This window comes from Pseudorasbora parva, chromosome 7 (genome assembly GCF_024679245.1).
Source record: "Pseudorasbora parva isolate DD20220531a chromosome 7, ASM2467924v1, whole genome shotgun sequence".
Taxonomy (NCBI): Eukaryota; Metazoa; Chordata; class Actinopteri; order Cypriniformes; family Gobionidae; genus Pseudorasbora; species Pseudorasbora parva.
Window position 1 is genome coordinate 38,467,002 of NC_090178.1, and position 13,633 is coordinate 38,480,634.

Genomic DNA, 13,633 nt, shown 5'->3' on the forward strand with positions numbered 1-13,633 from the left:
TTCAAAGACTGTTAGAAAAACGTCCAGCCACACTAGCCAAAGCTTATGAGATAGCCCACCGCCATGACACCACTATACAACCATTGGCCTGCAACCTAATTGAACACAGGCCGCTGTTGTCAGAGAAAGGGATAGCGATGAGATATGAATAATAAGATTACTAATACTTTGTTCAATTTAAATATATTAATTCGCTTTGCAAGTACTTTAGTGATTCTCCATTTCCTATGAATGCTTTTTTTATTGCACGATATAGGTCTTAAATTGAATTCATAATGGTCTTAAAAAGGTCCTAAAAAGTCTTAAATTTGACTTGGTGAAACCTGCAGATACCCTGGGTCAGTATCAACAACCGTCAAGTTGAAGTGGACTTTCTTGTAGCGGACATAGACAGCAATGAAGTGCTGCTTGGCCATCCTTTCCTCACCCAAGCTGAGGCCCGTCTTGATTTCGGTAAGCACTGCATAATTCTTTTTGGAGAGGAAGTGCCCTACTTTCACCCAGAGGCTGTTCCAAAATCACATGCTATCAGAGTAGCCAGAACTATTGTAGTTGAAGCTGGACAGGAGTACCTATTCAAGGGCAACGCATACTTTTGCAGAGAAGCCCTGGGAGACATGATGCCCCACAAAAGGCTTAGTTGAAAAGCACAAGGATTCTTAGTAGGACTAGTTGTTAAAGATCCCTAACTTTCAGCACAACAATTGAATGGGGATGTCATCTTGTATGGGGTGAAATTTGGCACAGATCTCATGGTGCCACCCGTGCGAGGTTGGCCCACCACGGGTTGATCAGACCCGGGTGTGTGTCGCACAGTGGTGGCACCATGCGATCATTTGGCAGCCCATGTTGCGTCCTTACATTTCAGCCACAGCCAGTGACTGATCCGGTCCGCTGCAGTGGCAAGTTCTTTGATTGCCCTCTGTTGGGACTGCCTCTGATCCCTACTTCCTTCAAGAGCCTTGTGGTAGAGCTGGCTACAAAACCTCTGCATCCCACCTCCACTGGCCACACCTTCACGTTCCAGCCCCGCCCCTCTGCTTCAGCTGCTAAGTTGGCATATCACAGCCTCTTTTCCGCTCAAATGCCTCATCGATGGCGTCCTCCCATGGGACAGTCATTTCAACGATGAAGACACGCCGGCAGGACTTGGACCAAAGCACAAGGTCTGGGCGCAGGTTGGTTGCTGCTATTTTGGGTGGGAAGGTGAGCCTCTGGTACAGGTCTACCCGCATTTCCCAATCCCGGGCTGCGTTTAGTGGGCCAGACTCTGGGAGTGATGGCTTAGTCCACTGTTTCTCCCCTTCCCGCATGAAGGTTATTCTCCGCGGGATTGTAGTTTGGGCATTTAGCGGCGCAGCATTCGTGGTTATCCTCTTGTTCTCAAGTTCGGCAGCCAAACACCTCAGCACTTGGTTGTGGCGCCAGGTGTACCTTCCTTGAGTTAGGCTTGTCTTACAACCCACTAGGATGTATTTGAGGGTTGCTGGGGATGCACCTGCACACAAGGGACAGGCTGGGTCCTCTCCATACCAGAGATGTAGGTTGGTTGGGGAGGGCAGGACGTCGTATGTGGCCCTGATGATGAACCGTAGCCTATTAGCCTCCATTCCTCCTCTCCACGCCATCCCACTTCATCCAGCGGCCTTGCTGGGCTTGGGAGACAGCCTTGGCACATCTGGCTGCTTCCTCCTGGTGGCGTATCTCCTCCACCACCATGTGCCGCCGTTCGGTTGGAGTAGCCTTTTGCCATGTTGGTGTTGCTGCTTCCAATCCAAGGCCCCCTCTGCCATGTTGGACCTACCCCACTATATCCCGGTGTTTGAGGGCAGCCGCAACCGCTGCCGATGGCTTCCATTTCCTCCCTGTTGCTAGGGTAGGAGCAGCACCTCTGACGACTGCATCCCGGGATTCTGTGAGAGTCATTTCCAGCCTTGATTTGGCACATTTGTACTCCTCCACCAGGCTTGAGATTGGCTGGGAGAGGGCTCCATTTCCATACAGGCCAATGCTGGTAAGGCATCTCGGCAGCCCCAGCCAATTCCTCCCTTGTGCATTCACTAATCTCTCCAGTCGAATGGCATGGGATATCGTGACCTCATATATAGAAATTGGCCACATGAGACGGGGCAGAAGCCCAAACTGAAAGCACCACAGCTTCAGCTTCCCTGGGAGAGCAGTGCTGTTGATCTTCTTGAGGCCGCTAATTGTATCCTGCCTGAGTTGCTCCACCTGCTTCGAGTCTTTGAGTTCTGCACTATACCAGCGGCCGAGGCTTTTACTCACAAATTACTCATTGCCAAAGCCCTAGTCAATGCACAGCCCACCAATATCATTCCTTTACGCCTCTTTAACCCTGAAAATAAGGCTGTGACTATTAACGAAGGAGCCATTGCAGGCCTCCTCCAGCCAGCTGAAGCTCTGTCTTCGTCTAGTGTCCACCTCCAGTAGCTCTATGTTCAGAGTTCCACTGACTTTAATGATAATGAAAAACTTGAACTTGTATCTAACTTGTTGTGTGCCAATGAAAGCGTCTTTTCCAGGGGACCTGGTGATCTGGGCCAGACCAGTCTCGTCCAGCATGACATCATAACCTGGCCGGGACCTCCAGTGAAGCAGCCTCCTTGTCGTATGGCTGGGGAGAAGCAGCGGAGCGCAGAACAGCAGATCAGTGAAAGTCTCCAGAACAGCATCGCCACACGCAGCCACAGCAGTTGGGCCTCACCGATTGTTACGGTGTGTAAAAAGGATGGGACTTATCGCCTTTGTATAGACTACAGAGCACTCAACAACCACACCATCACAGATGTGTACCCGCTACCGGCATCCAAGACACGCTGGACACACTCGCCAACGCCAAATGGTTCAGCACTCTGGATCTTACTTCGGGTTATTGGCAAGTGGAGCTAACACCAAGAGCCCGCCATGCAGCTGCCTTTTGCACCCGTAATGGATTATTTGAATGGAACGTTATGCCATTCCGCTTATGTAATGCGCTGGCGACATTCCAACGGCTTATGGACCGCGTCCTTGCTGGCATGCAGTGGGAGACCTGCCTCGTCTATCTGGACGACATCGTCGTTCTGGCTCAGGATGTGCCTGAGAAGCTGCAGCGACTAAGCCAAGTGTTCCAGAGACTTAAACAGGCAAATCTTAAACTGAAACCAGCCAAATGCTGCCTGTTCCGCCGTCAAGTTGCCTACCTAGGTCATATTGTGTCTGAGCACGGTGTGGCCACTGACCCCAATAAAGTCAGCAAAGTCCAAGCTTGGCCCACTTCCACCTCAGTCCAAGAGGTCAGACGTTTCATTGGCCTCGCCTCTTACTACCACAGGTTTGTGAGAGACTTTTCCTCCCTTGCCGAATCGTTACATAACCTGACGAAGAAGAATGCACACTTCCAGTGGCACGCTGAACACCAAGCCGCTTTCGACATGCTCAAGCACCGCCTCACCACAGCCCCTGTCTTGGGTTATCCACTGGACTATGGTGAAATGATCCTAGACCGCAGGTATTTGCGCTGTCCTGTCGCAAATGCAGGGTGGCACAAAATTTGTGTTGGCATACGGTAGCCGCAAGTTGGGCAAAGCTGAACAGAACTATTGTACTACAAGGTGGAAGCTGCTAGCCATAGTTGATTTCACATATCATTTTCGGCAGTACCTACTTGGGTGGTCTTTCAAGGTAGGAACTGACCACCACAGCCTGCGCTGCCTCACGAGAATGAGAGAGCCTGAAGGTCAGCTAGCCCGGTGGCTTGAGAAGCTAGTGGAGTACGAGTTCAAAATCGTCCATCGCCCAGGTCGTTAACACATAAATGCTGACAGTCTCTCCTGCAGGCCCTGTCGTCCGTCTTGTCCTTGTAATCTGCCGGACCCTTACCAAATAGACAAATAACCACAAGTCACCAAGCAATTCAGTGTGATATGGACTCTTACAAACTGCTGCTGCTGCTGAGTACGGTGGGGGTAAGCGCTGCCAATGTTACTAACACAGACACTTTAAAACAAGCAGAGATTGTCGATGTGATAAACACGAACGAAAGCAGACTTTTTCTTGGATGGACTATGGAGGAGTTGCGCCAGGCTCAAGCTGCTGATACAGACATGGCACCAATCAGAGCTTGGTTGGAGGTCAGCAGTGAGCGGCCCCCATGGGTCACAGTCTCTCCATGTAGCCCAGCCACCAAAACGTACTGGAGTCAATGGAGAACGCTCCGTTCAGAGACAGAGTACTGGTCCGCCGCTTTTACTGTTTAGAGGACACACAATTCTATCGTCAAATTGTTCTTCCTCGCAAAATGCAACCCGATGTTATGCGCCAAATGCATGAATGGCCAGTAGGTGGGCATTTTGGTATCGAAAGGACTGTGGCCAGACTTCGAACCAGATAATACTGGCACCGCATGAGGGAAGATGTGGCCCTCTAGTGCCAGACTTGTCTAAACTGTGCATGCAGAGCCAGACCCCACAAGACTCCACAAGCACCCATGGGAACTGTCCAAGTTGGAGCTACCATGGAGCGCATTGCGCTGGACATCATGGGCCCACTTAATGAGACGGAACGTAAAAGCAGTTATATACTCGTAATACAGAAGTATTTCACGAAATGGACTGAAGCATTCGCAATCTCAGATGAAAGGGCTGAAACAGTGGCAAACATTGTTGCAACATAATGGGTATGTTGCTTTGGAATGCCTCACTCTTTGCACAGCGATCAAGGACGTAATTTTTAATCAGCGGAATTCAAAGAAATGTGCCATTTGTTTGGCATTGACAAAACCCACACTACACCATTCAGACCGCAGTCCGACGGCCAGGTTGAACGTTTCAACACCACACTCCAAAAGATCCTGGCTTCTACTGCAGAACAGTCATTGGGATTGGGATCTGATGATCGCATATGCAGTTATAGCCTACAGAGCGACCAAGCACAGCGCTACTGGCTTCACCCCCAACTTCATTATGTTCTGCTGTGAAATAAGTGAGCCAGTGGACCTTGTGGCTGGTTTGCCCCCAGTTTCTGACTATGCCCCTTCAGTCCCCAAGTATGTGCAACAAATGCGTGAGCGGCTGGAATTGGCTTACATTATCACCCGAGAAGCCCTCTGTGAGTCAGTCCAGCATGCAAAAAGACAATATGACAAAAAAGCCTGGAGAACCACACCACTAGTCTCTGCGCCAACCTCGGCCCCAACGTCAGCGCAGAGGACCAGTCCGGTATAATAAATAAAAAAATTTAAAAAACAGAAGAGCTTTTCAATGCTTTGTCAGACTTGCACTTTATTGTATCCATTGTATGTTCTGATCATTACCGGATTAGGCAGGCAGTATTACCTCTGGTCACAGAAGAATAGGATTTAAAGGGGATGTACTCTTATGTTTTATTACAGACTATTGGGTTTCTATTATCATAATTTATTTTATGTCATTTACATTTACATTTAATCATTTAGCAGGCGTATTTATCCAAAGTGACTTACAAAAAAGGGGAGAGCAATATAAGCAACAAAACCAACAAGGCCAACAACCTGTAAGAGCTGTAAGAAGTCTCAGTTAATTACCACAGTACACAGTGTTTTTGTTTTTTGTTTTTTGGGCAAACAAAGTGCTATTCTTTATTGGTCAGGTCCAATTGGAAGATATGTGTCTTAAGATGTTTTTTTAAAAATGGCTACAGACTCGGCAGCACGAATTGAGATCGGCAGGTCATTCCACCAGGTGGGAGCGGTCCAGGAAAATGTCTGTGAGAGCGATTTCATGCCTCTTTGGGATGGAACCACGAGGCGTCACTCACTCGCAGAACACAAGCTTCTGGAGGGTGAGTAAGTCTGAACAAGCGAGTTTAGGTATATTGGTGCAGAGCCTGTGATTGTTTTGTAGGCGAGAACTAGTGCCTTGAATTTGATGCGAGCAGCCATTGGCAACCAGTGCAGTCTGATGAAGAGAGGCGTAACATGAGCCCTCTTCGGCTCATTAAAGACCACTCTCGCCCCTGCATTCTGGATCAGCTGCAAGGGTTTGATAGTGCATGCTGGAAGCCCAGCCAGAAGAGCATTACAATAGTCCAGTCTGGAGAGAACAAGAGCTTGAACCAGGAGTTGTGCAGTCTGTTCTGATAGGAACGGTCTAATCTTTCTAATGTTGTATAAGGCAAATCTGCAGGACCGGGCTGTTGCAGTAATGTGGTCAGTGAAGTTTAACTGGTCATCAATCACAACTCCAAGGTTCCTGGCTGTCCTGGATGGAGTTATGGTTGATGAACCAAGCTGAATGGAGAAATTTTGATGAAGTGCTGGGTTGGTTGAGAAAACAAGTAATTCTGTCTTTGCAAGATTGAGTTGAAGGTGATGCTCCTTCATCCATTTAGAAATGTCTGTCAGACAGGCAGCGATACGAACACTGACTGTAGGATCATCTGGTTGAAATGAGAAGTAGAGTTGAGTGTCATCAGCATAGCAGTGATAGGAGAAGCCATGTTTCTTAATGACAGAGCCTAAAGATGACATGTAGATGGAGAAGAGAAGTGGTCCAAGCACTGAGCCCTGGGGAACCCCAGTAGCTAGATGATGTGACTTAGACACTTCACCTCTCCATGACACCCTGTAGGACCTACCAGAGAGGTAAGACCTGAACCACTGGAGAGCAGTTCCTGAGATCCCCGTCTTCTTAAGTGTTGACAGAAGGATCTGGTGGTTAACTGTGTCAAAAGCAGCAGACAGCACTGAGGATTTGGAAGCTGCTTTTGCCAGGAATGTCAAAAGTGTCATTCCTGTGTTCACTGTTGAATGAGCTTTAGAACTTTTAGCTGGGTTTAGACACTTGTTAAATTAGTATAACCTAACTATTTGGATTTACATAATTCGGGATGCAGCTATCTCTTCACATGTTAGGCCTACAGATATCGAGAGTGTGTTCTATAAGCACATCTAAATGGAATGGAATTAGTGTTAATTGCCAGTCCATGGTGGGGGTAGTGTTTTGGGATGTGTCTTTACGTGTTTAGTTCAGGACAGCTCAGTGCGTATGAATGACAGTGTCCGAGGAGGGCGCCCCCCACCGAATCCCCGCAGAGCAGCGGATGAGTGTGGAGCGAGAGTAATACGGTGACCAGTGCAGTTAAATAAATGTGTAGTGTATTTCTGTGCAGTCAGGAAAATAAAAAGGTGGCAAGACGACTCTTTGTTCTTATGTGCCACCATCACACTAAACAGCGTGAAATTTAGGGAGTTAACCCTTGGAGGAAAACTTCCGGCCCTGGTATAGAAGGATCTCCCCTGTATCTCCCAACCACGGTTATGAGACAAAAGCAGGGGCCCCACTTTATATTAGGTGGCCTTAAGTACTATGTACTTACATCAAAAAATAAGTACAATGTACATACTGTGTTCAAATTGTATTGGAAAACACCGTTGCTGACATTAAGGTGGGATACGGGTGGAGTTAGGGGCAGGTGTTAAGTTTAAAGGTAGGGTTAGGTGTAAGGAAAGTGCCAACAGTGTAATTACAAATGTAACTACAGAAATGAATTACAGACGCAATTACATGCAGGTATTTTTCAAAATGTAAGTATAATGTAAAAACATGTATGTACACACATTGTATAAAATGATTAATTACAATGTTAGTACATAGTAGTTAAGGCCACCTAATATAAAGTGGGTCCAAAGCAGGAAAGGTAAACACCATATGTGACATCAGCGATTGTTAATTAAACAGTTAATTAACAGAGGATACAGTTAATTAAAATCTCTTGAAGCATCGAAAATACATTTTGGTCAAAAATAATAAAAATCATGATTTTATTCAGCATTGTCATTCATCCGAATGATTCGGATTGCCAATGTCACATGATTTCAGCAGTTTGGCAGTTTGAAACTTTTCGCATTTTTCTGCATTTTTTTTCCGCAAAGCCTCATTCACTTCCAAGCTGGCCTGGGGCCTCAAGACAATGACAGGAATGCAGTAAAGTGCAATGACACTGTTATCGGAATCCCCCTCAAGGGGGCCCTCTCAGTCGTCACTGACAGCAGCCACCCAACGCGATCTCTGCTGCCAGCAAAACACAAAACCTCCGCGGCAATCAAGAAGCGGAATTATGGTTTAGGAAGCCAGAAAAGAAAAAAGAGAAAAAAAACAAGATAGTGGTAAATGATAAATTACACTATATAAAATAGGTCTATTTGTACAGAAATTGTGTAATTTTGCAGCAGGTAGGCTAGCAAAAATATGTTTGTTAACTACCTGCCTGATGGCAAATGCTGCTTGTAACGAACAGTTAGTGCAACTTTTTTTTTTGAACAGACGGAATATGGTTACATACTGTAATATGTTTTTTAACGGGATAAGGAAGACGCAGATCTGTTCCAGAATAACTGTTTATCGTATTTAATGACATAAAATTGCTATAGCTTTGTAATAGGTTTTGATGAAAGTAGCATAGCATGCTATACTAACTATTTTTATGCTATGCATAAATTACCTGGAATAGTTAATATAGCATGCTATATTAACTATTATTATCAACATTATTTAACCAGAAAGAGGCAGAGGAACATGATTTTTTTTTTCATAGCTTATCTTAATGTGCTAGTGTCAGGATATATTGTAGTAACAGTTTATGCAAATAGATATTATTTTTATAAGTTACCAATGGATCTTGAACAGTTACTTTATTCTGTGTGGCAATTTTTACACTGTTGCATTTTGAAGTACAGTATCAGGACAACCCACATGTTTTACTGGTAGGCCTACTGTTTATTAACTATTTAACAAGGTATTATAGTCATCTGTTGCAACTTTATAATAACCATCCAGATAATGTTTATAGACAGTTTACAAACCAACTAGTAACCCTTTACAAAGTGTTAGGAATATTTGGTCTGTCTATCTATGTAATGTTTATATGTTTTAAAAATGGTTTCTTATGCCCTTCTTTAGGTCAGAGCAACTGCCCCTCAAAAATCCTGTGCACGTCCCTGGACCAAAATGTATTTTCGATGCTTCAAGAGATTCTAATCAACCAACTGATGTCACATATGGACTACTTTGATTATGTTTTTATTAGCTTTCTGGGCATGGACAGTTTAAGTGTGCATATAGACTGCATATGCTCTGGGACAAAAATATAAAATATCTTAAACTCTGTTTCGAAGATGAGGTCTTACGGGTGTGAAATGACATGAGGGTGAGTCCATAATGACATCAAATTCATTTTTGGGTGAACTAACCCTTTATAACTAACCCAGCTATACTTAATATTGGATGTAGAAACCTGAAGAACATTTTCAATCAAAAAGAATTTATATAAGCACTGGGGTTCTTAACACTGTGTTAAGATTTTTTATTTTATTTTTTATTTTAAATATATTTTTTTCTGTTCAGAATGGCTTTCATGTGTTGATTATTGTTATTAATCTATATTTTTACTTTTTTTATTCATTTTTGTTATTTTTCCCTTGTAGCACTTTGGGATTCATTCAGAATAAAAAGTGCTTTATAAATAAAATAAAATATATTATTATTATTATTATTATTATTATTATTATTGTTTTTGTTGTTGTTGTTGATGATGTTTAATGTTTTAAATTAAGTGGGTGGGTTGATGATAAAGTGATAGCGAATGTCATAATAGTTCAAAAAAATGTTTTCAAACGTTTTCAAATGTTGTTGCGAACAACCTTGCCCATTCTTATTAATACGTACCTTAGTAAGAAAATAAAAAATCCAGACATTACAAAAAGCTATTTTTATTCTGGTTGAATCGTTACTGACATAAATAGCCTGAAATATCCACGTCGGTAGTTTGATCCATACTCTTCACCTCATTTCCCGAAAAATAAAAATATGCATTTTTTTCATAATTGCTTCATCAAAAGTATACTTTCCGTAGGTACAAATTATTTAAACCACAGCATCTGCCAGATGATGGACCACAGTGCTATAAAGTGGGTGGGTACATTCTTTAAGCCCTTAGGCTTAAACTATAAGTGTGGAAACGGTCTTGTACATGCGGACTTTTACGAGACTTATGAGTGTACTGAATATGCCTCCAACGACAGCAGTGAAATTACAGATGGTGAGTATGATGATAATCTGCCTGCGACACTTCAAGAAACCTTTTGCTTAGTTTGGGTTTTTTTGTTTTTGTTTTGTTTTTCTCAATACATCATGCTGTTTTAAATAATATGAAACTATTATAAAGGCGGTTGAAATCAACTTAAATCGCGTAATGTGTTGGTGCTTTAACTAACGTGGACATATGTTCAGTCGAGAAGTGCAGGTGAATGAACCAGCTAACTTAATCAATAGTTTTTTGCGCGAAATCTATAAAAAACGTTTGCATTTGGCGAATCACCGGACAAAATGCTGTCTATTTTGGCTATTCACTTGGTTTTGAGACAGATATATCATTTATTGCTTTATTTACGCAGAATAAGCCTTGGCTTCTTCTGTACTAAGTATAGGCTACATTGCATATTGGAGTGTCCCTGAAGTATTTACATCAAGAACCCTGCAATGTGGCATAATGTTTTTTTTATTTTTTTTATTTTTTCCCTAAAGTTGTTATAAAATAATTGAAAATTAATTATAATATCCATCTTACAATTATTATTATATTATATTATATTATATTATATTATATTATATTATATTATATTATCATTAAGAGTATTATTATAACAGTATGGTATATAGGATATACAGTATCCCTATATAGCCTACTGAAATAGCATGTAATATAATTGTGACCTATAGTTTTTGAAAATATAACATATAACAAATAGTGACAAATATAAATCCGATGATAGATTTGCAAAGCATCAGGTATGTTGACCTACACAATGAGTACATTGATCATATGCTTTACATTTTAATGTATTTGCACCTGATACTGTGTTTGATCTGTATAGTTTCTGTGTCCACGTTGTGCCTGTGTTTTGTTTTTGTACCGTTGTAGAAGTGTGCTTTGCATGTGCAGCTATTTGTGGTTCTGAAACCTTATTTGCATAAATCCATGATTTGGAGATAAATATAAAAATTATCAAACATCATTGGACTTTCCATGTGCCTTTTTTAGGAAGAAATTTTAATGAGGTCATGTGGAATAATGAGACACTAGAATAATGGTGGTTGATCTGGCCTTTAGAATGGAAAATGTGAAGTTGTTGTCAAGGAGAGGTTATCTGTTATCATGAAAGGTTGAAATGTTTCATAAATGGTGTCTCTTGTGTCTTTTGTCTCTTATACCTTGAGAGGGTATAAAGCTTGTTTTCACAGTTCACATCTGTACAATAAGAGAGGCCATGACTACATTAAACGTGTCATGTTTAATGTTTTAAAACTTCACATTTAAAGAAATCTAGTTTTTGACCATGTCTAAACATGTATTAAAATGTAAAACCTACAAATAAGTAGGCAGTTATGCCTGCAATACTTTGAGCAACTATTATTTATTAAAGAGCCATAGAGGCATTAAGTGGGTAATGACATTACAGATGAAAATTATTATTTTTCCAGCCACAAAATGACTCAAATTTTTCTCTATGCATTGGAATTCTCTGTTTTGCCTTAATTACTACACTAATTGTAAAAGAAATATTAGGGGAAAAATATTTTAAGTGGTAAGTAATGGTCCTTAATTATTGCACAAATAGTATTTAGTACCAAAAGATTTTAAAAGGACCTCAAAATATTCAATAAATATTACTAAACTAAAATATCATTACCATTTATTTAATTGAAAAATAGTTAAGGTGTACAGTCAAATTTGACCATGGCTGCATTTCCCGATAACGTTGTCTACAAAGACTCTAAGGGCCCTATCTTGCATCCAGCGCAATTGACTTTGTACACCGACACGTGTCATTCCTATTTTGCACCCGCACAAAGCGCGCTTTTCCCTCCACAGAAGCACGTCGCTAAACTAGTGAATGAAGTTGCGCTCCCTGGGCGGTTCAGCGCAAAAAAGGAGGCGTGTTCCGGCACAAACAATCCCTGGTGCTATTTTGCTGTTCCATTAAACAATTGCGCCACTGACCAGAAAAAAAACCTAGTCTAAAGTCAGTTGCGCGTTGTTCATTATGCTATTTTAAGGGCGCATGCTTGACCATAATGTATAGCGTGCACAACGCGCATACACTTTGCTCATGTAATCTATACAGATGCAACAGTTATTTTTGCAAATCATAAATTGTTACACTAAAAAAATATTAACACATGAGATGACGGAAATCATTGTGGTGTGCCATGAAGATGTGAAAAAATAGGTATAAATCTAGCTTACAAATTATTCAGGCTAATTGTAGTAATTAAGGATGAGACCTGTTTGCCCAATAGTGGCAAGACATATATGTATATAAGGACATCTGACAAATTGGTTTGTCCGTCAAGAACCAGGAAAAAAAATCGACTGAAAAACTGAAAAAACAGTTTAACCGACGCATGTTTAACCCATGCTATTTTGGGTGGGTTTCTCCCATCCCCATACAACAAAACTTCTCTGTCTTTCACTGCTCTTACAAGAACATCAGTCTCCTCGGCTGTGAACCGCTCCTGCCGTGCGCCTGGTAAATACGCCATAATAATAGCAATCCATAATGAAACTTGCGCACCTACTTTTAAAGGGAATGACGCTAGCTCTGATTGGTTTATTCACGTTAATGAAGCTACTTCAGACCAACCCATTTTAGTTTTGCGCCAGGCAAAAGAGCCATTTATCCCACCGGGAAAATAGCAACAGCGCCGAGACTCGCCCACAAAGTTACTTGCGCTTCGCGCTTTGACACTCAGATCGTTTCAGATCGTTAAAATAGGGCCCTAAGGGTATAACTTAACTGAAGGTATACCATTTCTAGGTGTGTTTCCCGAACTAGACCTTAGGAGGTCGCTTAAGGTAGACCTTCGCAAGTTCGACGTTAGCAGGTTGCTGATTTGGCTTATATTGATGGCTCAATAATCGATTATTTACTTATGCAGGGGCTGTTTGACTGCGTTATGCGGGGAAAAAAAAAAAGTTCTTTATAAAAGAAGCACTTCAGAAATGGTTGAACTTTCATTTATCATACAAAATTGCACCTAAATTTTAAATAATTCTGAGATGAGTGCACGAACCAGCAATCTCATGCTCAACCACATCATGAGCATCATGCGTCATTTAAATTATTACAATATATTTTCCATAGTGTCTTGATTTACTCCACAACCAGGGATGATTGCCCATGCAGCAGCTGCATCACATTATCGTGTAAATAAATATTTATATTTATATTAATATTTATATTATTACATGGCCTAGTCAATAAAAACGCAACACGCAAAACATATAATCAGCTGGCAGCTGCTACTATATGGCGGAGAAAAAAGAAAGAAAGAGAAGAGCCGCCAGCAGCTGATTTTAGGGCTGAGGGAGTAGCTGAGCTCCGTCCAGTTTGTCTCAAAAAAGTTGGTCCAACAAGATTTAAAAACTGCTGAATTTGCTGTCAAGATAGGCCAAATTTATTTTTAATAGTAGCTTCTGACATGGTAGCCAGAGGACTAAAGTTTTCACGTATGAAAAAGTGCACATACACTAAATGGCTCCGCGGACGGCGCCGTCTTTGATTTAGCACAATTCTATTCGCTGCCAAAGTTTG

At 42.0% G+C, this 13,633-nt stretch overlaps 1 protein-coding gene across 1 annotated transcript in view; it reads left to right on the top strand.

The window, feature by feature from the left end:
* Nucleotides 1–9,961: 9,961 nt before the first annotated feature.
* The window catches only part of LOC137083351 (tumor necrosis factor receptor superfamily member 11B-like), a 166,586-nt gene continuing 162,914 nt past the window's right edge, over nt 9,962–13,633 (top strand). Inside the window, exon 1 of the mRNA XM_067449241.1 lies at nt 9,962–10,077. Coding sequence (XP_067305342.1) covers nt 10,009–10,077 — 69 coding nt within the window. The 5' untranslated portion in view covers nt 9,962–10,008. The remainder of the gene's footprint in view (nt 10,078–13,633) is intronic.